Here is a 26,138-nt window from a genome sequence, read left to right as displayed (position 1 = left end):
AAATATGTGAATTACAGTTCATGCTGTTTAATAGAAATAATGAAACCTTGCACTAATTAAATCTAGTACTTGAGGAAAAAGTCAACTTTTGTTATCAATATTTTAGTGATTTTTTTTCCCAAAATTCCCAATGGCTTAGGCCTCCTTTATTTTGCTACCACTGTGGGGGAACCTGTTCATGATCTATCTAGCCGCATGTAACTCCTAGTTAAGGAGGATCTTGACAAACTTCCTGCAGTATAACTATCTGTACAGTAGGAAATATGAATTTGACTACTGCTTACAATTATTACTTACACTCAGTTATTAGTGCTCTAATTATCATGGGAAGTGTACAAACTATTACAGAGCTAATGTTTGCTTCAAAAATTATTGGCAAATGTGATATTTATAAAAAAGATGTTTAAATTTGTTCATGGCTATTGGCTTTTGTACCTTACAGCTTTTCTCCTGATATTTTCCTCAGTTGTTTTCTTAATTGATGTCTGTGCTCTCTCTCTCTCTACCTCCCTGGCAGTCTTTTCCCTTTAAAAGGACCCATCTGTCTAAGGTAGAGATTCTCCATTTTTATATACTTGTCAGTGACTAAGCTGCATGGAATAGACATGCTTATCATTTAGAAGTCTTTAACTCTGCTTTTTCAGTACTGTGGAGTTTGTTTATTTTTCTTTAAGTAAGATACTTTTTTTTTTTAAGTCTGAATTCAAGCTCCAAATAAAGTATGTTTAATTTCTAATTATAGTCATAGAATTAAGTTTACTTTTTAAACTTGCTAATCCATAGTAATGAAAAATCATACTCAAATAACTGATGTTCTTTGTAATAGATAAATGTACAGAAAGTAAGAGAGAGAGAAAGCTCTTTTAGAAAAGTGACTAATTTTCATTTGATTTTCTTAGACTCGAATTTGAGCGGCAGCAGCGTGAAGAACTTGAAAAATTGGAAAGCAAAAGGTAAGCAACATGGGTTTTAACACTACTGTAGTTGTGGATTCATGTGTTAATGTCCTAGACCAATTTCATCTATGTCTATTTCAGTACCTCACTCCATCTCTGTTATTTACATGTCTAATGACTATAGGCCATTTTCTTTAGCTGGTAAGTTTTATGTCATATCTCAATTTTTTAAATAATTCATCTTCAAATACTTGTGAGAAAGGAGAAATAGAGCCAGTAGGCAAATTGAGTACACTCATTTAATTATGCCAAATACATACTTGTTTAAATTTAACTCGCAAATATATCTTCCTTAAAATATCAGGTTAGTTTTTAAAAAGCTGAAAGAATGATAATTCCCCTTCCTTATGCCTCCCCCCTCTAAACATCTTTCCTCATGCTGGTTGGCCATCTGTATTTCCCTCTACGCTGCTTCTTCACATTCCTTGTTCACTTTTCTTCTGGTGTGTGTGAATGTGTGGTTAATTTATTGATTTGGAGAGTTCTTATATGTTCTGAATATAATTATTTGATAAATATCTCCTTTTTTTCTCCTGTTCTATTTAACAGCTCAAGAAATGGACTAAGACACTTGAGTAGAAACTAAGGCCATGGAAATATTTACAAAGTGACTATTTATTTTCTAGAATCTGGAGTTTAGATGTTATAGATGAATTCGTTTCCAGCATCAGATAAGACAGATCCTTGCTGGGTCCGAGGTGGAGGCCATCATCCGTTCTCTTACAGACCCGTGTTCCTGCTTTGTAGGCCATCCCACCCCTGAAACATTGAGTTAGCACCCAGTGGGGGTCCTTTGTTCTCCTAGACCAGCGGTTCTCAACCTGTGGGTCGCGACCCCTTTGGCGGTCGAACGGCCCTTTCACAGGGGTCGCCTAAGACCATCCTGCATATCAGATATTTACATTACGATTCATAACAGTAGCAACATTACAGTTATGAAGTAGCAACAAAAATAATTTTATGGTTGGGCCACAACATGAGGAACTGTATTTAAAGGGCCAGAAGGTTGAGAACCACTGTCTTAGACACAAAGCATGTCATGGAACCCCTGGAGTCATGCACTTAAGTATTCTAATGAAGATTCTGTTATATTCAGTGTTGTGTATTAATAAGCTAGTATTTAGGGCCATTTGGTTATTAATGATTTCTCTAAGATAGTGATTAAATGCTAAATAGCATGTAGTTATTTGAGCAGGAACAATGAACTGTCGATTATCTTGACTTTGATATTTGACCCCAATGAATTGAAGAGAGCATAAGCGTTTTTGTTTAATGCCATCTCGTTAACTGAATTTGTTGCATTTTAACCATTGGGCTGAATAAAATTATTCACATTTAAATTTAAATTGGGCAGGCTTCTTTCTCTTTGAGCTCAGGGGGCTTTTAAAATTATATTATGCATAACACATTATGCTTATAGACTCTACAAAGACATGATATCAGAGGCTACTTTAAGAGATTAGGCAAATGATATGTTGGACAGTTAGAGAGTAAAAAAAAAAAAAATCACACAGCCTGCTATTGGAAATGAAAAGCAAAGCAGTTCTCCCTCATTTTTATTGTAGCGAAGGGCTTAGCTTTAGTATATCGTATATTCATTTTCAGAGCATTTCAGTTCGGGGAGAGAGAGCAACATTTGAATACGGCGTTCAAATGATGACCAGTCAACATTGTGCATTTCAGGAAACTCATAGAGGAAATGGAGGAGAAGCAGAAATCCGACAAGGCGGCGCTGGAGCGCATGCAGCAGGAGGTGGAGAGCCAGCGCAAGGAGACGGAGATCGTCCAGCGCCAGATCCGCAAGCAGGAGGAGAGCCTCAAGCGCCGCAGCTTCCACATCGAGAGCCGGCTCAAGGACCTGCTCGCCGAGAAGGAGAGGTTTGAAGAGGAAAGGCTGCGGGAGCAGCAGGAAATGGAGCTGCAGAAGAAGCAGCAGGAAGAAGAGCGCTTCCTCCGGGTCAAAGAGGAACTCCAGCGGCTGCAGGAACTCAACCACAGCGAGAAGGCCGAGAAGACGCAGATATTTGAAGAACTGGACCGGCTCAAAAGGGAAAAGGAGGAGCAGTGTGCCAAGCTGGAACTGGAAAAAAAGAGGCTGGAGGAGCAAGAAAAGGAGCAGGTCACGCTGGTGGCCCATCTGGAGGAGCAGCTACGCGAGAAGCAGGAGATGATCCGGCTCCTGCGGCGCGGAGAGGTGCAGCGGGTGGAGGAGGAGCGCAGAGACCTGGAGGGCATCCGGGCGTCCCTGCTGCGGGTGAAGGAAGCCCGCGCCGAGGGCGATGAGGACTGCGAGGAGCTGGAAAGGGCTCAGCTGCATTTCTTAGAGTTCAAGAGAAGGCAGCTGGTCAAGCTAGCCAACTTGGAGAAGGACCTGGTGCAGCAGAAGGACCTTCTGAAAAAAGAAGTTGAAGAAGAACAGGAAACCCTAGAACGGTTAAAATCGGAAAATGAGGAGGACTCTAGGTTGTTGGGAAAAAATGATGATGGTGTCACATATGTCCCCCAGGTGGCTCAAGATTTAGAGAAAATAAAGCCAGCAGAGTGTAGGCTGCAATATAAAGAGCGCCAGCTCCAGTACCTCCTGCAGAATCATCTGCCGACGCTGTTAGAGGAAAAGCAGAGAGCGTTTGAAATCCTCGATAGAGGCCCCCTGGGCTTAGACAACACTCTTTATCAAGTAGAAAAAGAAATGGAAGAAAAAGAAGAGCAGCTTGCCCAGTACCAAGCCAACGTGAGCCAGCTGCAGAAGCTCCAAGCCACCTTTGAATTCACGGCCAACGTTGCCCGGCAGGAAGAAAAAGTGAGGAAAAAGGAAAAGGAGATTCTGGAATCGCGGGAGAAGCAGCAGCAGGAGGCGCTGGAGCGGGCCTTGGCCAGGCTGGAGAGGAGCCACTCCGCCCTGCAGCGGCGCTCCACCCTGGGCCTGGAGATCGAAGAGCAGAGGCAGAAGCTGGCCACCCTGAGCAGCAGCAGCAGCGAGCAGTCAGGGCTGCAGGCCAGCCTGGAAGCCGAGCAGGAGGCCCTGGAGAAGGACCGGGAGAGGTGAGATGTGGAGAGGGAGAGCATGGTGTTCATTTCCACGCCATTGCGTGTTCTCTCCCCCTCACAGTGTGTCTAGCACTGTCTTTTTATAAAGTAATTCATTTAGCTTTGATATTCTCTAGTACACAGGCAAATGCTTATTTGCCTGAGAAAAATACCTCTAAACATCCTTTACTTCCTCCTTAGGATCCTTGTTCTAGAATCATTGGCCTAAAGTTGAAAACAACACACAAACCAAAAAAGGCCTTGTTCATTACCCCGCTGACCTATGGAATGTGTCCTTTTTAATATGTGATAAATACAGAAGACTGAAAGCTTCTAGCCTTGATCCCTTCCTCCTTTTCCTTCTTTCTGGTCTGTCTCTCCTCTCCACAACCTCCCCCCTCCCCTCCCAATCATTGCTGGTTCAGGATCTGTCACCCATTCACCCTTATAGGGAGTGGTAGATGAGATCAGGGGTCTGTGCATTTTCTAAGCTCCAAACCTTTGGTTAGTTGAGATCTTAACTGAAGCCCAGGTTGGAGGGCGTGAAACACTGCCCCCACCTCAGCATTCCTCCCATCCAGGGCCCTCCTGTAGGGGCTGCAACAGAAGCCCAGTCTGCGGCCCCGTAGGACCCCAGCTTGGCATTGGCAGAGGCCTGGGATCCATGCTAATGACAAGCAAGGCCTGCTCTGAGGTGTTGCTGGAACCTCCATCCATCATTTTGCCTGGAAAGGTCAGGACAACCTCCTTTCAAATGACCGGCTTCTACTGTGAATTCTATTTACAATTACTCTGGTAATTCCTGCAGGCAAAACGGCAACAAATAACAATCAAAAACCATAATGCTATTACTTCAGAGAAATAGGTTGGAGGTTCAAGAATAGGACTGCAGGTGTATTATATAAACAAAATTGCCGGACAAAGCTGCAGCCCCAGGAAATTTAAAGTAGTGGAGAGCACGCTCTCAATTTGTATCCTGCAGTGTGCAGTAGGAATGCAGCCTGAGCTTTTAGCTTGCTGTTCCTGGCTTTTGTCAACCGGCTTCATTCCCTGGCCATTTAGTATTAATACTCTATTATAGTGGAAGAGATAATGTCAGCATTGCTCTAACAGCCACACAGAGGAGGCTTTCAGCATCCTGTGTTTGGGTGGAGTAGACTTGGCTACTCCTAATTCAGGCCAACAAATCTGAGCTCTTTGTTCTGGCTGTGATGCTCTTGAGCTTTTTTTAGTGTTTATCTTTCTGGGTTTCTCATGGCTACGCCAGGGCCTGCCATGCAGCCTGAGTTGACCACTCGTGAAATCCACAAGTGTGAAATATTAAATTCCTGTGGAACCAGATTGGACAACAGTGTACTGAACTTGGCTTTGCCTATTGGTTGTTTGCGAGCAAAATTTAACCCATTTTCTGTCTTTTTTTTTTCTACCCAGTAGTTATATAACCACTCGGGACAAGTGTCAGGTGGAAAATGGCAGAGCTGCAACTTGAATCTAGGTCTACTTACCTCCAGACTCTTAGCCTCTTGTCCTCTTGTCTTCTGACACAGAGCTGCTGCCAGGCAGGCGGCTCTTCCATGTGCCCCAACCCCTCCTATAAATCCTGCTCAGCCTTCAGGGCCCCCTTTAACGCCCCTGCTCTGTCTTTTCCACAGTCCTGGTCCTGCAGGCTTTGAACAACTCCACTGGGTGTCATTCTAATTATAAACATTGGCAGTTACCTACTTATATCCGGCTCATTTTCCTTACGATCTCGGAGACGCTCAATATTGTTCCCTGGTTGCTGGCCCACCCACCTGGCCCCTAACATCACTCTCTTATGCTCATTCCCTTGCCCTTTGAAAATGTTGTGTGCTCTGCAAGGTGATGCTCAGTAAGTACTTGCTAATCAGTAGACAGATGAAAGGCTGAGTTAAGCAGGGCATTGCCTCCCATGGAACCCATGAGTGCTAACCCTGGTGACCCCACAGTCTAATTTCAGCAGTTCACAACGTGCCTTTCATGTTTAGGACAGAGCAGTCAAATTGCTGCTGGTGACATCGGAGAGCTGGCAGTGTTATGGTGTGCCAGCATCTGAAGCTAGAATCCATCATTTTTGGAGCTGAATGGATTTGGAGAGACTAGTTTACTCTCTCATTTGATACCTAAAGACATTGAGACCCAGATTTCATTAACTTGCCCTAGTTCAGACCCCATGTGGGCCACAGCCCCTAGCTGGGTCTAGTGTTTTCTGGGACCAAGTGCACTGGCAGACTTTGGGTCTAGTGTTTTCTGGGACCAAGTGCACTGGCAGACCTGTTCCTCTCCAGTGGTTCTCAACCTTCCTGATGCTGCGACCCTTTAATACAGTTCCTCATGTTGTGACCCCCAACCATAAAATTATTTTCGTTGCTACTTCATAACTGTAATTTTGCTACTGTTATGAGTCGTAATGTAAATATCTGATATGCTATATGTGTTTTCCGATGGTTGCGACCCACAGGTTGAGAACTGCGGCTAGCCCAAGCATGTCAAACTCGCGGCTGGCGGGCCGCATGCCTCGCTTATGGCTGGCTGCAAGTTTGACATGCTTGCAATGATGGCCCTGGATTCATGTGTGCCTGGGTCAGTGGCAGAACAGCCTCACAGACACTTGACCTCATATTAGAGGCATCATGGGCAATAAATGTTTGATTCTACAGTTTACAGTTTATATGAGTTTCCTGAGATACTCAGCCTGCTTTCCTAGATCTCTCATCTTTTTGCCTTTTCCACACCCTCTGCCTAGGCAAAGTGGATTCCTGGTTTCCACAGCTTAGCTTTGGTGTTCATGTTGCTTTCTGTACCTGGACAACTCTCTGCCACTATCCCTAGAGATTCGAATTCCCACTGGTCTCTGAAGATTCAACTTAAACCTACCTTGACCATGAAGGTTCTTCGAGATTGGTGGTTTTAAAAAACTCTTGAAAGTACAGATCTCTTTTCTCAAACAGAAATATTAAGTGGGATCTCGATATATAGTAAACAACTGTTTTATTGAAGGCAGGGTAGGGGGCTCAGAATCCTGCACATCTACCTCTGAGCATTTGCTTGGAGCACAGTGGGAATCTTTGCCCTTGATGATAAAATGCTCCAGTTTTTGAATGCCTAAAGTACTTGTTCTGAACCCTTTTTGTGGCCCGTTATCACCATATACTTTATCTTTTAGGTATGTGGTATGTTTTCTATTAGATGGTAAAGCTGTTTGCACAGACTTTTTGTCTGGATCCCCCATGGTTTCTAGAACAATGTCCCCATCAGTGATGATGCTCAGGAAATACTGTTAATGAATGAATTTATGTAACTTCCATCTCTGTAGGTTGGAACATGAAATCCAGCAGTTGAAGCAGAAGATCTATGAAGTCGATGGTGTTCAGAAAGGGCATTTTGGTACCTTGGAGGGAAAGGCTGCTTCTTCCAGCTTGTCATCCAACGCTGAAAAATCTCACCTGGTTCCTCTGATGGACGCCAGGTACTGGACATTAAACTGTCATCATTTCTGATGTGATTCAATGAGTCACTATCTCTCATATTGGCCAGTTTACATATGGAGGGCTCTATAGAAGGTGACAAGTAATTCATGACCCTAAGACAGTGATGGCGAACCTACGACACGCATGTCAGAGGTGACACGCGAACTCATTTTTTTGGTTGATTTTTCTTTGTTAAATGGCATTTAAATATATAAAATAAATATCAAAAATAGAAATGTTTGTTTTACTATGGTTGCAAATATCAAAAAATTTCTATATGTGACACGGCACCAGAGTTAAGTTAGGGTTTTTCAAAATGCTTACATGCCGAGCTCAAAAGGTTCGCCATCACTGCCCTAAGATGTGCTTTGTCTCCATCAACCACTCCCTGGGTTGAGTTATCATTTAAAGGGAACCAAAGACTTGAAAACTGGCCAGCTAAATCCAAGTAATGCTGGTGCAAGTAGTTTGTGTGAGAAGACAGAACTAAAAGGTCCTGGGAAACCAGCTCATCAAGAAGGTAGTGATGCAAGGCCAAGTTGAGAGGAACAAAGCAATAGCATTAATTGAATCATACCAAGAAGAAGGACCTTATGCTGACAGTTAATTTATAGAAGTCATGATTACAAATAGATGAAGTCTGTTACCAACGCTGTACCAGTATATTCAGAATGATCATAAATAGCATACATATATACCTGATGGCTACCATAATGAAATGACTTCCAACTTGGGTGGCATTGTCAGTTGCTCTGTGGCTTAGACTCTCAGATGAATTGACTCAATCATTCTTTAGCTATAAAGAACTTGATTATTTTTCTCAACCCATCTATGCCATGGGGACATTTAAAACTGGACAGTCCTGATTAGGAGATAAGTATTTGGATATCAAAATATACTCAGAATAGCATGAACTTCTGTGGCCTTTTAAAGTTAGGGCTGCATATTCCACTGGGATAATTTAAAAATTAAAAGTCCAGTGAGGCAATTCATTTGTAAGTGGCCTTGGCTCAGTTTCAGTGATTTTATTTTCAATACCGAAAGGTAAATACTGCACTTTATTAGCCTAACGCCATTCTTTTGGCCTACCTTACCTATCACATTAATCTCTTTACCTAGAATTTCAGAAAATCATTTTGCTGTGGTCAGTTCTACAAAAAATATTTATGGGACTACTCATGTGGTTAGAAAGGCGAAATCAGATGTTTTTTTTAATGTGGTAAGATAAAACCATGCCAAACTGTTCATTTAAACTAATCCACCTAATCAGTGTCTGCAGACCTGGGGAGGGAGAGCCTAGAGCAGAGTTAAGACTTCCATCTGAGCAGTCTGAACCACTAGAAGGATTTTAGATGGAAGTAAAAATCTGTAGTCTCCTTGGTTTTTCTGGGTTAATGGTTGTACTTCATACAATTTCACCTGCATTCTCTGAGGTATGAACTATTCAGCTGACAAATGCCTCAAAAGTCAACTGTTTCTGGCTTCCTCTGTCTTGGTTCTGAGACAGGCATTTTGGAAGGTAGAGACCTTTAAAATGTGGTCTCTCCTGGCCAGGTGTACATAACCCAGTTGGAGACAAAAGATAGACCAGGAACGATGCAAGACATTGTTTCATCGGAATAGTATATGTTCACTTCTTCTTCTTCTTCTTTTTTTTTTTTTACTTTTAATCCTCTTTAATGACTTTGTGATGTGAGTGATAACTATCACTGTTTTCTGTGAGGAACCAGGGCTCAGTGCTTGAAGTGTTGGGTCTCAGAGTCAGTGACTCATGGTTGGAGGCTGAGAGCCTTCAGAAACAGGTGTCTGTGATTCTCCCCTACCTCGTAGCAAGGGTTCTGAAGAAAATCCAGGGGAGAGTTGGATAGGATCACTCAGTCGTCCTTCCAGTCTCAAGCTTCTGTTATTCAGTCAGTTCTCTCTTATTTGGAGAGAACACAGATAGTGAACACATGGCTCTAGATTTCTTAGAAAGTAGAAAAATGTTTAAGGTCCAGAGTTGTTATGTTTGGCATTTAAAATGAGAAAGTTTGCCCTGTCAGCATGGCTCCGTGGTTGAGCATTATATTAGAGATATAATATGGAAATGCTATGAGTTGCAGGCTCTGTCCCCAGCAGGTAGGGGGAGAGAAGGAGGAGGGCAATGCAGGAGACAGCCAATCAATGATTCTCTTCATATTGATGTTTCTATCTCTCCCTTTCCCTTCCTCTCTGAAATCAATAAAATATATATTAAAAAAATAAACCGGGAAAGTTCCCTGTTGTGAAGGGCATAGTAACAACAGTATCTCCAATGCTCTGTGTGGTTAGAAGTGTTCAAGTACCCCTGTCGCCCTGTTCCCAGGGTCAGTGCTTACATTGAAGAGGAAGTCCAAAGGCGTCTTCAGGATTTGCGTCGTGTGATTTGCAATGACCGCAGTGTATCTGCAGACATGACGAAGGTGAGTTGAGGGAACCATACTAACGCAGTCATGCGTTTTAAGACAAGCTTTCAATAAATTATTGATGATAGTGGTGGGATCTTTTGTTACTGTTTCTCAGTGAGAAAATTGAGATGCAAATGTTCTAGAAAAATTAAATATTGGGTTGGAGCCTAATAGTTTACAAATAGTGTGAGTTCAAAAGTAAGTTTATTTATTGTAAAGTTTTGAATTTCTGGAGGAAATTCTTAAGTGAATATAAAGTTTCCTAAAATGTTTTATTTACTTTGTTTGATTTATAATAAGTCTACATGTAACATTTTTCTATTTTCTCCAAAAATACTAACCAATTTCACCTGAAACTAATACAAAATAATATTGAATGTAAACTGTAATTGAAAAAAAAATTTAAATAAAAATAAATACAACCAATTTCTGTAAGTATTTAATTTGCTTGATGAATATTTCAGGTAGAAAAAAAATTACCTTTGAGAAAATACATATTTGCAACTTGATTTTTATCAAAATAAAAGCATTGCATTTCTATCTTGCAACTTTAAGAATTGTCCTAAGGAAAACCTTGCTTTTAATATTATTCTTAGACATTTAAGATTCAGAATAAATGGTTCAGTTCTCTTACAGGCAGATGGATCAATAGGGTCATGTTTACTGTGGAATATAAATTCTATAGAAAAATTGTCTGTGTTGAATGGCAACTATGTTTCTTTAGAATTTTGCTCCCATAAATATTTCTAATCAAATCATTTTTTTTCTTCTCTATGAACACACTATAATTTAAAGGACTTTTTCTTTTCTTTTCAGAATAACGAGAAACTTCACAATGGTACCATTCAGCGTAAGCTAAAATATGAGGTAGGTAATGATTTTTCAGATTGATAGGGTCGCCTTAAATTATGGCATGCTCATGTGATTAAATTTTCTTAATGTTTAGTTGCATAATTAGAACTTTGAAGTCCCAGTGAGATTAATGGCTAATAGGGAAGGCAAGCTATTCTTCCCTAAAATTAAATGGGCTCCTGCAGATTCAAAACTGCTTTGACTTTGTTTGAGTGGCATGTAGCGGTGGTGGAGGCGCTTTGCCTAGTTTTTCATTGGCAACAGTATCCTTTCTCTTGGTTTGCATTTGAAAGGCAGATTTATATAACCAGAATTATATATGGTGTTTAGAAATGAAACTGAGTACTTCTCAATATTTTAAAATCCTGCTTACTTTATAGACTGAGTTGGCAGTAGTACAGAGGAAATAACTCTTTGTTGATGAGCTTATTTCACTATTGGATTGTCAAACTCAGGTTTATTGGGCATACAATTTCTAAGGGCTTACTTGTATTTTTCTCCACGGAGGGTCTTGTCCTTCCCATACATTCCTAAAACACACACACACACACACACACACACACACAAAGAAAACAACTGGTAGGTGATACAAATCTTACAGAGGGTGTTTCTAAATTACTGAACAGAGTGAGAGGTGGAAGCATGAGTGTTCCACAGTAGGCTTAACTGACTTTGGCCACTGCCATGTTCTCCTTCCAATCATCCAGTAATGGCATTATCTTCCTCTGGACATTCATCTCTTTAGCCGATAACCTGGCAAAGAGCAGGCTGTTGCCTTTCGTTTCTTTGTATCCATAGTGGCTGGCCTTTGACAAGGCTGGTTTGTAAATATGGTAATAGCAATCTAACCAGGTAGATAAAATTAAGGAATCTTATCAAATGAACCAAGAGGCAAGAGAAGTAGGATTCAGGTTCGAATACCTGTCAATTTCTTTTGGCCTTGCTGTCGTATTTTCATTAAGTATGCCCTGATTACTTTTACATTTTGAACATATGGTGATGGACTCATTTGTACAACTAAATTTGACCTTTTGAAAACTGACCCAAATGACTTAGGATTTATTTTAGAGTGAATGAAATATTAGACCAGGAAATGGATACTGTAGATCAATTCCATACAAGGTCTTCTGTAAAATTACTCAGCAATTTATTAGAGATATAATATGGAAATTAATGTTCTATATGTGAATCCAATCATATATTTTCAAATCATGCCTCAATCAATATGAATGGCTTAGGCTTTTGATTTAACCTCTGAATCAATCCACACAATGAAACCAATGACTGCAAGAATCTTCATGTGCAAAAGAATCACGAAGGCTGCTACCACATCCCCATTTCAACTGTTTTTGACATCTTGAACAGAAAGGGTGTCTTGCTCCGCTGCTGCCCAAAGATGTCACTGACCCTTCCACCAGAGAGGAGAGGAGGGAGGTGGATCAGAACAACCACCAGAGTGATCCCATGACTTGGAGCATCTCAGACTCTACACTTTTCTCTTCAGCATCAGGAGAGAGAGTCCACCACCCAAGGGATCAGCCCTCAGCACCCGAGGCACTGCAGAACAGTGATTGCAAATATAGTTGTCCTGAGCACATGGGTGACTATCAAACAAAAGGTTTCAGTCTATCTAAAATCTCTCTTCTTAATGAAAACAACACCAGCAATGCAGAACATTTTCAGGTTAAATCAGAAAATTTCAGTGAGCTGATGACTCATAAAGATGAACACAGCTTGGAAATTGAATCCAGCTGGACTCTGCTGCAACATACATGCCGAGAAGTGTCTATAAATAGTGGGAACAAACAGACCAGGCAAAGCAAGTTACTCTATTGTGTCTTCTCTGGAAGTGTTTCTAGTGAGGAGAGTGTATCTGCTGGCGTTTTTCAGAGTTCACCAGCCTCAAAGTTGTGTAGTGAGCAGCACACTGAGGAAGAGTTAGCTTCTAAAAAAGTTAGCCCTCCAGAGTCATCGATAAATATCAGGACAGAAGGGAACGGTGGATTAGGATATTTTCACCACAGGTTCTCCAACCTTTATAAAGGTACGAGCAGTCACCTGCTACAGGCTGGCACAAAGGTTATCAGCCAAGCCAGGCACGTGGGGAGCCTGTGGAACCCCAGTGGACTCACCTCCCAAGTAACAACATTCATCGGAAGACTGCCCTTGGTGAAGCACTTACCCCGGCACCTGCCCTTGACGTCACACTGGGTATCATCAGAATCTCATTCTCTTCCTGCAGAAGATCAGGTTGGCAGCCCCAGTGAGGAGGCAGGAGCCATCAGGCCAGCAGGGAGCGTGGGGCCTTACAGAGTGCCAGGCCTCACAGCCACAGAGGTACCAGGTTCCTCTATAAGCTCAGTTGTCCGCCTGGAATCTGAAGAAGCTGGAAGGCTCTCTGCATTTAAGCAGATCCTTGTGCAATTCCCAGATCCAATGCTGAAACTTCAAGAGTGCCCTTTAAAAGACTTTCTCCAGCATGTGGCTTGTTTCCTACCGGGACTTCTGGTCGACATGCATGAGGTCAGAGGCATTTACTGGCTTGCTGTTGCTAACTGCACAGAACCTGACCCCCAGCCAGCGTGTTTGCTTCTGCTTCCTTCAACTTTATATGCTTTAGTCCTGTCAGACACCCACCTGGGCTCCATGGGCATTTTTCATGCTCTGTCTCTCTCAGGACTGCGGGAGATTCAAATCGGCTTTGGTGGGCAGAGCATTCGATTCCTGGGCTCTGCAGAGAGTCTCCTGCTCACTGTATTTAGTTACAACAAAAACCTCTGTCAACAAATATGCCATGACCTTCTGTGTGTCCTGATGCCCGAGTCTGACGCCACTGCCTGCTCAAGTCACCCTTTGCTCCAGCAAGATCTGGTCCAGCTTTCTCTTGATTGGAAAGCAGAAATCCCTGATTTAGTTTTGTCAAATGGAGTTTGGTTGTCATCCAAATTCCAGAATACCATGGTTGACATGATTTACTTTCTCCATGGAAATATGGAAGTCAACATCCCGTCTCTGGCAGAGGTTCAGTTACTGCTCTACACAACAGTCAGAGTTGAAGATGATTCTGGCCAAGACGAGTGTCAGTCACTGGTCCTTCTGAACACCCACATCGCCCTTGTGAAGGAAGATCGAGTTTTCTATCCACACGTTCGCTCTCTAAACACACCTCCTCCACGAACACAATTTGACGTCACCAGATTTCGTGCTTTAAGTGAATTCAGGTGCATCGTTGTTCCAGAGAAGAGACCATTACCAGCAGTCCAACTTGTCTTCTTTCATAAACTAAAACTTCCATCAGATTCAAGAAAGAGTTTGTCTGAGCACCCAGGATGCTCCCAAGACACCCAAAATGTCCCGCTGCTCACCAGCCCATTTTGTCTTCAGGGCAGTCGGCATGTGGCCCCTGAGGTCTGGGATCTGACCCTCAACTCTCAGGATGAGGCTCTGTGGCTGATCTCACATTTGACAAGGCTCTAGGGAGGAGGACTTGTGAAAATACTCTGCATATTCTTTGAAATCTATAAAGAACACAATTAAAGCAGTCAGGGACTATGAAGGTCTCAGTAGCTAACTGATTTAAAACTGGAAAAATGCAGACCTCTAAAATGAAAGATGCAAACGTATTAAATATCTGCAATAAAATAAAAATAGGTCTTAGCATACTAATAAAATATCCTTATCACCTCCTTGCTTCATTTTCTTGAACCTGTAAATGTGGGTCTGCCTCATTATTTGTGAGGTGATTAAAGCATTTCAGATTGTGTTTGGCTTAATGTTAAGTTATAGTATGATGGTGTGGAGTGGGTCTTTGCCTGCTGGATTCTGTCAGACTAATTTGCGCTGCCTGAAAAAGTGCCCCATTTGCCAGTGGCTTTCATGGACATCCTCTGTTTTAGCTGTGATTAGGAGAGCTCAGTAACAGAGCACATTGGTCATACATCAAGCTTTCCGAAGGACCCAGAGATTTCAAATGCCCTCCCCTCACAATAATAGGTAGAATGAAGATGCTACATGTGCCCTGCAGTATCTTCACTCAGTTATTTCCTTTTTCTCCTTTCAGTTTTTGTGACTATTCCTTTCCAACCTTCGTGGTTTCAGCTCCTAACCTGTTGGTTTATCTTTGATTACCTCCCCTTTATGCAACATGCCCCCATGTACCAATCCTTTCTCTGAGCCCTTGTATTTCTGTCCTAGAATGGCTCTCATCTCTATGTCTTTTCCTAACAGCTTCTTTATGCCATCTTATCAGATATAGAGTCACCTTTTATGCAACATGCCCCCATGTACCAATCCTTTCTCTGAATCCTTGTATTTCTGTCCTAGAATGGCTTTCATCTTTATGTCTTTTCCTAACAGCTTCTTTATGCCTATCAGATATAGAGTCACCTCAGAAGGCATTCAACACTTCTCCCTGGCTGTCCTCCCTCTTGCGTCTCATCTAACCCATCATTCATGACCTCTGACCAAGTGTTGTGCTGACCTGAGCCAGTTGGTTTGCTGGCCTCCCTTCTGGCCTGAATTCATGACCAAGTCGGCCTTAGATAGGTCTCTCTCCTCACGAAGTTGTCAGTTGTCCTCCTCCTCTGTAGAGGCTTAAAACTAGCCTCTTCAGAATTCTCCTCTCCTCAGTTTGACCCTTTTTTATCCACCTCCATTCAACATTTCAATAAGGAATCAGGTTGCATGTTTTGTGTCTACTTTTTATGTCATCTGACCCTGGGTTACTCTGCCACTGTGCTTCTGTTTCTCAGGTATGTGTGTTCTACTAAATTACTGAGTCTTAGAAAGAAGGAGGTTGATGTCTTAATTGCTCCATCCACTCTGATTCCCCTTCCAGCAAGGATCATGCCACGCTGATGTAGCTACTCATCGAATGATGTATGTAGTTGAGCAAGTCAGCTATTCCATTAAGTCATTCATTTCACCCCTGGCATGGTGGGTTATTTTCTGTTCTGGACAGACCTTTGGATAATGGTCAATGATAATATTGTAGCATACTCCCTCTTCATTTCTCTTCCTAATTGAACATGGGGACAGTGTCAAAGCTTCACCCATCCAGAAACTTACCATCTCCCTTTGGTGAAGAAATGTAGAGCCTCCCTCTTTGCAGCATCAGAGCTAACAACAAGCTACTTGTCTACATTTTCCTTATTAATTTCCCTCTACCCAGGTTCGGGGGAAGTGAACAGGAAAAGGCAAGAAACTGGAGAGTGTATGAGGATCCACACACTGGTGGCTACAGCCCTGTTTACGGTGGCCAAGTGGAGGCTTTTTGAGACAATAGAATTCAATTGTTTTTAGGTAAAGCCTGTTTTTGTCACGCCCACAACTCCCCACCACCACACACAAGACACTTGTACACACCCTATTGCCATATACATGAAGGCTTTTGAATCTGTGACGAGCAAGCACATCATGAAAATTAGTTTGTCACATTCTTGACTGGTAGATCTTCTACCATGGAAAGTATCAAAAATAAACCATGATAGAGGAGTCTAACATGACGGCAGTCAGTACCAGAGTGAGGGTTAGAGTGTGAGTGGGTGAGCATGTGTGAGGGAGAGTATGTGTGCTTGTGAGTGTGGTGGGCATCTGTCTGGTGGTGGGGGAACTTGGGGCAGTCAGTTTGTGTGCTCTTGGCTGGGGAGCCATTGGCTGCTGCTGTGTGCTGCTCAGCCGGGTACTTCTCCTGCTTGAGATTGGATAATAATGAGCCATTTTGGATAATGAGCCTGAAGATCCTCCCTGAGGACCCTGAATATCCTCCTTGGGAAGAAGTTGGGGGAGTGACCCATGATCCAGTGCACTTAGATCACTGTCCAGTACACCCAGCCCCGCCACTGCAACCAGGCACTCCCTGCTCTGCCACCGCTACATGGAATCCCCAGACACTGGGACCCACCACTGGAGAATCATGAGGAAAGGATCTAAATGAAATGGTGGCAAGGAGTTTTTCAGATATAGAGTTCAAAGTAGTGTTTACTAGTATAAGTATCCTCAAACAACTTACTGATAATTATAAGCATCTTAATGAGCACTACAAAGAACTTAGTGGGAACTATATCAGCATGAAACTATGGGGTGATGAGGGTGTTGGGGGAGGAGGCGGAGTACGGGAGCAGGCTGGAAGAGGTTAATGGGGGGAAAAGGAGGACCTATGTAATACTTTCAATAATAAAGATTAAAAGGGAAAAAATGGTTTAAAAGTTTAGAAACCATGACTAAGAACCAATCAGAATTGAAAAATGGCAGCTAAATTAAAGAATACCCAGGAAGGAATCAACAGTAGATGAGAAAAACCTGAGGACTGAATCAACAAATTAGAATACAAGATAGAAAAGAAACATCCAGTCAAAGCAGCAATTAGGAAAAAGAAGTATAAAGTATGAGGATGGTTTAAGGGAGCTTTAGGACAACGTGAAATGTAAGAACATCCACATTATAGGATAACCAGAAGAAGAAGAACCTGAGCAAGTAATAGAGAACTATTTGAAGAAGTAATAACAGAAAACTCTCCTAACCTGGTGAAGGAAAAAGTCACACAAGTTCAGGAAACACAGGGAGTCCCAATCAAGATGAACCCCAAAGACCTGTATCAAGACACATCATAATTAAAATGGTAAATGTTAAAGACAAAGAATCTTAAAGGCAACAAGAGAGAGGCAGAAAGTTACCTACAAGGGAGCTCCCATTAGACTATCAGCTGATTTTTTTAGTAAAAACACTTCAAGCCAGAAGGCAGTGGCATGAAGTATGCAGAGTAATGAAAAGAAAAGTAATGAATCCAAGACTACTCTATCCAGCAAGGCTATCTTTTAAAATTGCAGATGAAATAAAGAGCTTCCCATACCAAAAGAAAAAAAAATGCTAACGGAGTACATTACCACCAAATAGGCATTGCAAAAAACTACTAAAGGGACTAGGTTAAGAAGAAGAAAATAAGAGAGAGAGACGAACAAAGGTATAAAGAAATAAAATGGTAACAAGTAAGTACCTATCAATAATAACCTTAAATGTAAATGGACTTAATGCTCCAAATATTTATATATATATTCTACGAGAGAGTCACCTTAGAACAAAAGATACACACAGACTAAAAATGAAGGGATGGAAAAAAATATTCCATGCAAATGGAAATGATAAAATGGTAATACTCAATTAGTATTGCTCAGTGGTTGAGCATTAATCTATCAACCAGGATGTCATGGTTCAATTCCTGGTCAGGGTAAAGCCTGTGTTGTGGGCACAATACCCAGTAGGGGATGTGCATGAGGCAGCCAGTCAATGATTCTCATCATTGATGTTCCTATCACTCCCTTCCTCTCTCTGATATCAATAAAACATATTTCAATTCCTGGTCAGGGTAAAGCCTGTGTTGTGGGCACAATACCCAGTAGGGGATGTGTATGAGGCAGCCAGTCAATGATTCTCATCATTGATGTTCCTATCGCTCCCTTCCTCTCTCTGATATCAATAAAAACATATTTTAAAAATAATAAAGAAAAAACTGAAGTAGCAATATGAATATCTGACAAAATAGACTTAAAAATAAAAGCCAAAACAAGATACAAAATAAGCCTTAACAAATTCAGGAAAAGTTAAATCACGTCAAGCATCCTCTTAGATCGCAATGGCATGAAACTAGAAATCAACTACAATTAAAAAACAAACAAATTTGCCCTAGTTGGCATTGCTCAGTGTTTAGAGCATCGGCCTGTGCACCAAAGTGTTTTATGGTCAATTCCCAAGCACATACCTGGATTGTAGGTCCGATGCTCCCGGTCAGGGTGTGTGCAGGAGGCAACCAATCAATGTGTCTCTCTCCCATGGATGTTTCTTTTTACCCTCCCTCTCGCTCCCCCTTCCCCCTTCCTTCCACTCTCATTGGGAAAAATATCCTCCCTCCTCAGGTGAGGATTAAAAAATAATAATAAAGAAGAAAAAAGCCTCAAAAACATAAACAAATGGAGGCTAAATAGCATGTTATTAAACAACAAATTGGATTACCAATGAGATCAATGAAGAAATAAAAAACTTCTTGAAAACAAATGAAAATGATCTCACAACAACTCAAAATATATGGAACACAGTGAAATCAATCCTGAAAGGGAAGTTCATAGCATTACAGGCCTACCTCAAGAAACATGAAAAAACTCAAATAAAATAGCTAACCCTACAACTAAAAGAATTAGAAAGAGAACAACAAGAAATTCCCAGAATTAGTAGAAGGAAGGAAATAATAAAGGTTAGAGCAGAAATAAATGACATAGAGACTAGAAAAACAACAACAAGATAAATGAAACCAAGAGCTGGTTCTTTGAAAAGATAAACAAGATTGATGAACCCCTAGCCAGACTCATCAAGAAACAAAGAGCACCCAAATAAATCAAAAATGAAAGAAGTGAAGTAACAACTGATACAACAGAAATTCAAAGGATTGTAACAAAATACTATGAACAACTATATGCCAACAAGCTGGAGAAAATAGACAAATTCCTAGAAAAATATAATCTTCCAAAAGTCAATCAGGAAGAATCAGATAAACTTAATAGGTTGATAACAACTAATGAAATTGAAATTGTAATAATAAAAAAAAAAAACTCCCAGCAAACAGAAGTCCTGGACCAGATGGCTTCACAGGGGAGTTTTACCAAACGTTCAAAGAAGAACTAACACCTATCCTCCATAATAAAAAAAAAAAACTCCCAGCAAACAGAAGTCCTGGACCAGATGGCTTCACAGGGGAGTTTTACCAAACATTCAAAGAAGAACTAACACCTATCCTCCTCAATCTATTCCAAAAAATCCAAGAGGAAGGAAGACTTCCAAGCTCTTTTTATGAGTCCAGCATTATACTAATTCCAAAACCAGATAAATACACTACAAAGAGAATTACAGGCCAATATCCCGATGAATATAGGTGCTAAAACCCTCAACAAAATATTAGCAATTTGGATTCAGCAATACATTTAAAAGATTATAAAGTGGGACTTATTCCGGGGATGCAAGGCCGGTACAATATTCACAAATCGATAACTGTGATACATCACATAAACAAAATGAAGAACAAAAATCACATGATCATATCAATAGACATAGAAAAAACATTCTACAAAAATCTAACACCCTTTTTGTATATAAAAACTCAGAATTGTGGGAATAGAGGTATTATACCTCAACATAATAAAGACCATATATGACATACCTTCAGCCAACATCATACTCAATGAGCAAAAACTAAAAGCCTTTCCCTTAAGAAGAGGAATTAGACAGGAATGTCTGCTTTCATCACTCTTATTCAACATAGTACTGGAAGTCTTAGCTACAGCAATCAGACAGGAAGATAAAATCAAAGGCATCCAAATTGGAAAAGAGGAAGTGAAACTGTCATTATTTGCAGATGACATGATATTGTACTTAGAAAACCCTAAATACTCCACCAAAAAACAACTAGATTTAATAAATGAATTCAGCACAGTAGCAGGATACAAAATTAACACCCAGAAATCAATATACCAGTAATGATCTCTCAGAAAGAGAAACTTTAAAAAAAAATTCCCATTTACCATTGCAACAGGAAAAATAAGATACCTTGGAATAAGCTTAACCAAGGAGATAAAAGACGTGTATTCTGAGAACTGCAGTATACTGAAAAAGGAAATAGAGGGCGATACAAAGGAAGAATATACCATGTTCATGGATTGGAAGAATTAACATCATTAAAGTGTCCCTACTACCCAAAGCAATCTGTAGATTCAATGCAATCCCTATTAAAATACCAATGGAATATTTCACAGATCTAGAACAAACACTCCAAAAATTTATATGGGACAAAAAAAGACCCCGAATAGCTGCAGCAATATTAAGAAAGAAGAATACAGTTGGGAGGATTACAATACCAGATATCAAGTTATACTGCAAAGCCACTATAGTCAAAATAGCCTAATACTGGCATAAGAACAGGCATACAGGTCAATGGAACAGAACAGAAACCCTAGAAATTGACCCACATCATTATGGTCAATTAATATTTGACAAAGGAGGAAAGAACATACAGTGGAGTAAAAGACAGATTTATTCAATAAATGGTGTTGGAAAAATAGGACAGGTACATGCAAAAAAATGAAAGGAGTTCACCAACTTACGTAATGCAAAAGAATTAACTCAAATTAAATAAAAGACTGAAATTAAGTCATGAAACCATAAAAAAAATCCTAGAAGAAAACATAGACAGCAAAATCTCAGACAGCTCACATAGCAGAATTTTCAGATACATCTCCTAAGGCAAGAAAAACAAAGGAAAAAATAAACAAATTAGACTACATCAAACTAAAAAGCTCTGCACAGCAAAAGAAACTGCCATCAAAATGTAAAGGGAGAACATATTTGCCATTGACACATCTGATAAGTGGTTAACTTCCAAAATATATAAAGAACTCATACAAAAGTAAGCTTAACAAAAGTAAGACAAATAACCCAATTAAAAAATGGGCAAAGGACCTAAATAGGCACTTCTCCAAAGAGACCATACAGATGGCCAATAGACATGAAAAAATGCTCAACATTACTAATCATCTGAGAGATGCAAATTAAAACTACAATGAAGTATTATCTCACACCTCACAGAATGGCTACCATCAACAAACAGGTGTTAGCAAGGATGTGGAGAAAAGGGAACCCTAGTACACTCCTGGTGGGAATACAGATTGTGTAGCCACTATGGAAAACAGTATGGAATTTTCTCAAAAAATAAAAATGGAACTATCGTTTGACCCAGTGATCCACTTCTAGGAATATATCCTAGGAAGCCTGAAACACCAATCAGAATATATGCACTCCTCTGTTCTTAGCAGTGTTATTTATTATAGCTAAGATCTGGAAACAGCCCAAATGCCTATCAGTAGATCAGTGGATAAAAAAGCCATGGTACATTTACACAATGGAATACCATGCAGCAATAAAAAATTTTAAAAAATGATTTCTTACCCTTTGTGACACCATGGATGGACCTGGAGAGTATTATGCTGAGTAAAATAAACATCAGCTAAAAACAAATATCACATGATCTCACTTGTAGGTAGAAACTAAAGAAGACAATAAAGTGACCAATAAAATAGATCCAGAGACATGGAAACATGGGACAAAATGATATATCTAAGAGGGGAGTTGTGGGCGGGGGGAGATTGGAAGAGATTAAATAAAGAAGGGGAGATGCTGGGAAGAGGAGAGTATTAGGAGGGGAGAAATTGGGGCTCATCTGCAATACTGTCAACAATAACATAAAATTTAGAAAACATGATAGTTTTCTAATATCTTAATAATATATCTCCTAATTTATTTTCATATTTTTGACTTTTTTCAGCTAATATATTTTGCACTGCCTTTAAAAAAAATTTGTCCATTGAGTATTTTCTCTTCATGATCACAAAAAGCAGAAAGAGTAGAATTTAAGATTCCAGCACAGGGATGCTATGGTTGGAAAGGAAATAATACATGGGTAGTACAAAATTTTAACAAGGAGTGATAAATATTAAACAGGCTTCATAAATTAAAAAACATAATTCTATTGTGTGATAAATTATGTTTTTTTAATATTATCCATACATGGAGCATGCAGCAAATATAAGCATTGCATAAAAATTATCTTATTCATTATAACTTCCCAGTCTGCTTTATGATCTAAGTAGGTCACAATGAGGATTGCATTTGGAGCTCACCACATAAAAGAAGTAACCTCCGGCATTCAAATTTCACATGTCACTTCTCTCACCTAAGCACACTTTTTACTTTGAGTTCAAATATGATTTTTGATATGAAAATTTGATGTACTGTCCATGGAGTAAGTGGAAAGGTGGTCATACTTTCTGTAGAAGCCAGGGGAGTAGTGTCTGTGCCGTTAGCTACTGTTGCTTCCATCCTAGCAGCCCCTTTTGGCTCCACTGGTTCATTTCTCAGGAGTTCTGAGTCCATGGCACTACTGTAGTGGAGCAGGTATGAGAGTCTCACCATCCAGCTTAATGTGACATCTCAGTTGTAATGAGTTCCTGCATCAGGAAAGAAAAAAGGTTCATACATACTTTATGTGGCATTTTGCATTGTTATAATATAGGCATAAACATTTACATTGTGGCTTATTAATGCATCCTACATAAAACCCCTTTGAAACAAGTGATTTCATCTGAATTTGATTAAAATCCGTTTTGCTCACAACTCCCTGTTTTGCAAGCTTGTGGTGAATGGATGAATTTATTTAGGCTTTGTTGAAAAACATTTCAAACAGTTTGTCTCCCTTTCATTACTTAAAACAATGTATGTGCATCCTTTGAAGAGAATACTTAATGCCTTCCAGCATAATTATGGTAATTTTTATTTACATTCTTTTTCCTACATGATGTAATGTTTTGAATGATAGATTACAGCACTTTTATTAATGCTTCTTTGATGGTCAAGTAGTCTCACTGGCAGACCAATTTTTAACCTTTTAATTTTAATGTATTTATAGAGCCTCCATATGCATCTTGCACAATTCTTCATCATTCTTTAAAATATATTTCAGCTATTGCCAAATAACAATTAGCCCCCAAAATTGTAGTGACATACAAAAAAGCCCTTTTATTTCTCACAGTTGGTTTACAAATAGGTTGAGGTGGCTCTTTTGTAAGCTACAAGTCATCTGTAGTCAGCTAAAGTTGGTCTACTCCACACTCTCATTGTCGGGTCTATGTTGAAGGGGCAGTGGCCATCATGATGATGACAGAAGCAGAAAAGGGCAACCATGCCTCATGTCTTCTAATGTCACATTGGCTAACACAAGTCACGTGACTTGAGTCCAAAGTCAAGGAGAAGGCAATACACTCCATCCACCAAGTAGCCATGACGTGACTAAGGCTATATATACTACTACCACAAGAGAGAGAAGCATTAGGACCAATAATTCAATTGACCACATACATATTACGTCAAGGTTCCCAAGGCTATTGAAGATAAAGTTCAGATAAAACTTTGGGACTTTCTCCTAACAGAAAATAGTCAGTCATAGTGAGAACATAATTCTACAGGACATTTCAAGTTACTTAGTTCAACTTGCTTTCCAATTCAGTCTTTACTTGACATGGCCATGGTTGAGCTAATCACTGTCTACCTCTGAAGCAGTTTATTCTTTGGGAACTGCTCTCATTGTTGGACCATTAATTCCATAATCCTCCTTATTGTGATCTCCATCTTCAGAATCTGTCTGTCCATGGCACTCATCTATAGCAGAGCGGAACAAGTCTATTTCACAATCTGTATTATATAACAGCCCATCAAAGAACATAGTTATCTTAGCTCCTAAAATTCTTTACCTCCAATGCCCCTCAGTCCCTCTCCTGTTTCTTGCACAACAGTTTCCAAACCACCACCATCCAATCTCTTGTTGCTTGCACCCTGGTAATTTTGTAAAGCCTTTATAAGAAATGGAACTGAAAAATCCAGTGGATGGGAAGGAAAGTGATTCATTGTAAACCATGCCTCTTGCCTTTTTAACATCTGGTTAAAATATTTTGTTGCTGAAGATGCAGTGGATTATAAAGATAATAATCCCAAGCATCCTTTGTATTGTGGTTTACAATGTACAGTTCTGTCTCATGTATTGTTCCTGGGAGCCCATGGTGATTCTCCTGGGATGGAGGAATTGTCATCATCGATCTCCATTTCATGTTTAGGAATTTAACTCAGGAAGGATCACTTGATTGAGAATGAGAACTCAGACCCAGACCTTCTCCAGAATATATACGTTCTTTCCGCAATGCCAGAGTCAACCTTCTAGTCATGGTTATTCTTGACATTGGGTAAATTTTAAAATTGATTTTTTAAAATAAAAGTGACTGTAGTAGGGATGAGTATTTGGAAGAATTGTTAAGTTGATTCTTTCTGACTTGAAAGTTTTTTTCTTGGAATTTCTAGACATTAAAGATTATTCTTTTTATGAGTTTGGGGGGGGGGGCTGTTGTTTGTTTTTCCAAGAATTGCCTTACAAGTTTCTTTATATTTCCATTCTTTCCTTGCATGGATCTGTCTTTTTCTTTTTTCTTCTTCTCTTTGCATTTTTAAATCATATGGAAGAAAAATATGGATACAGTTATAGTGTGACTATAGTATAGATAATCTTGTATAGTCAGTGTTGTTTCTAAACTAGAAGGTTAAAGAGTACAGTATGCTCTTCAGAAACCTGATTAAGAGAATCCCCACTCCCCACTTTCATTTCTTCTGGACCTTAAACTTCAGCACAGTTTGAATCAAAACAAGGTATCAGCAAAAACCAGTGAATGAAAATGAGTGGTTCTTTTCATGGTTAATGAAAGACATTGTAAAACTTGACTTTCCCTCCTAGGGGTTCTAAACTACCTATAATCGTGTTTGGTAATGGAACCACTTAGCAATTGTCACCATGTTCTCAGTCATTCCAGACCCATTATTTAATTATATTTTAAATCATCCATTTAATGATGAGTTCTCTGGGAACAATGACCATCAAACGTACTAACTAGTCTTTGGTGATCTAGAGAAAGATGGCAACATTTTTAATAATTTCAAATGGAAACATTCATCAGATAGCCAGTATTTCTAAGTCCTGAAACAGTGTTGATTATCTCAGGTCTATATGGATGGACTAATCTATTCTGTTAAGTGTCGTGGATTAGAAATGTTAGCCAAACCTTTTGTATTTACCCAAAGGCCACTAGGATAAGATATTCCACAAGCGTCTGTCTAATATGGTATTATTATGGTATAAGATATTCCACAAGCGTCTGTCTAATATTATCCTTAAAGATGTATATCAGAATTAAAGAAATACTCCTTATTTGAAAACCCTTACTTCTATTTCTGGATGTGAGCATTCTAAATTCACTTTACAATAAAATAAGGTTGCCCTACCTGGTTTGGCTCAATGGATAGAGCATAGGCCTGCAGACTGAAGGGACCCAGGTTCGAATCCAGCCAAGGGCACATGCCTGGGTTGCGGGCTCGATCCCCAGTAGGGGGTGTGCAAGAGGCAGCCAATTAATGATTCTCTCTCATCATTGATGTTTCTATCTCTCTCTCCCTCTCCCTTCCTCTCTAAAATCAATACAATATATTAAAAATAAAATCCTATCTAATAAAAGAGAATCATGGTAATTAGCCGTACGACCGCTACCCTTCCCATTGGCTAATCAGCGAGATATGCAAATTAACTGCCAACCAAGATGGCGGCTAATTTGCATACTGCAGGCAGGGAGGGCCAGCTCAAGCTGCCGTCTGGCCCATGTGGCGCCTAAACCACGCCCCCAGCCGGGACCCCTGTGTGCGGCCCTGGGTGGTGGGGGGCTTGGCTGCGCGAACAGCCACCTAAACCACGCCCTCAGCCG

General features: G+C 40.2%; 1 protein-coding gene across 5 annotated transcripts in view; it reads left to right on the top strand.

The window, feature by feature from the left end:
* The window catches only part of KIF16B (kinesin family member 16B), a 291,552-nt gene that overhangs the window by 184,682 nt on the left and 80,732 nt on the right, over positions 1 to 26,138 (top strand). For 2 of the 5 annotated variants that reach the window (XM_014535047.1, XM_014535046.1), the window contains exons 18-23: positions 518 to 550; positions 900 to 953; positions 2,640 to 3,998; positions 7,318 to 7,470; positions 9,816 to 9,912; positions 10,714 to 10,764. In XM_014535047.1, the coding sequence (XP_014390533.1) occupies positions 518 to 550; positions 900 to 953; positions 2,640 to 3,998; positions 7,318 to 7,470; positions 9,816 to 9,912; positions 10,714 to 10,764 (1,747 nt within the window). Of the gene's footprint in view, positions 1 to 517; positions 551 to 899; positions 954 to 2,639; positions 3,999 to 7,317; positions 7,471 to 9,815; positions 9,913 to 10,713; positions 10,765 to 12,114; positions 14,350 to 26,138 lie in introns of those variants that run through there. The other 3 variants (XM_014535044.1, XM_014535045.1, XM_005860579.2) reach the window with 3 other exon arrangements.

This window comes from Myotis brandtii, unplaced genomic scaffold (genome assembly GCF_000412655.1).
Source record: "Myotis brandtii unplaced genomic scaffold, ASM41265v1 scaffold137, whole genome shotgun sequence".
Lineage (NCBI taxonomy): Eukaryota > Metazoa > Chordata > Mammalia > Chiroptera > Vespertilionidae > Myotis > Myotis brandtii.
Note: the sequence above shows the minus strand (reverse complement) of the source record. Positions and strands in the feature narration are given on the sequence as shown.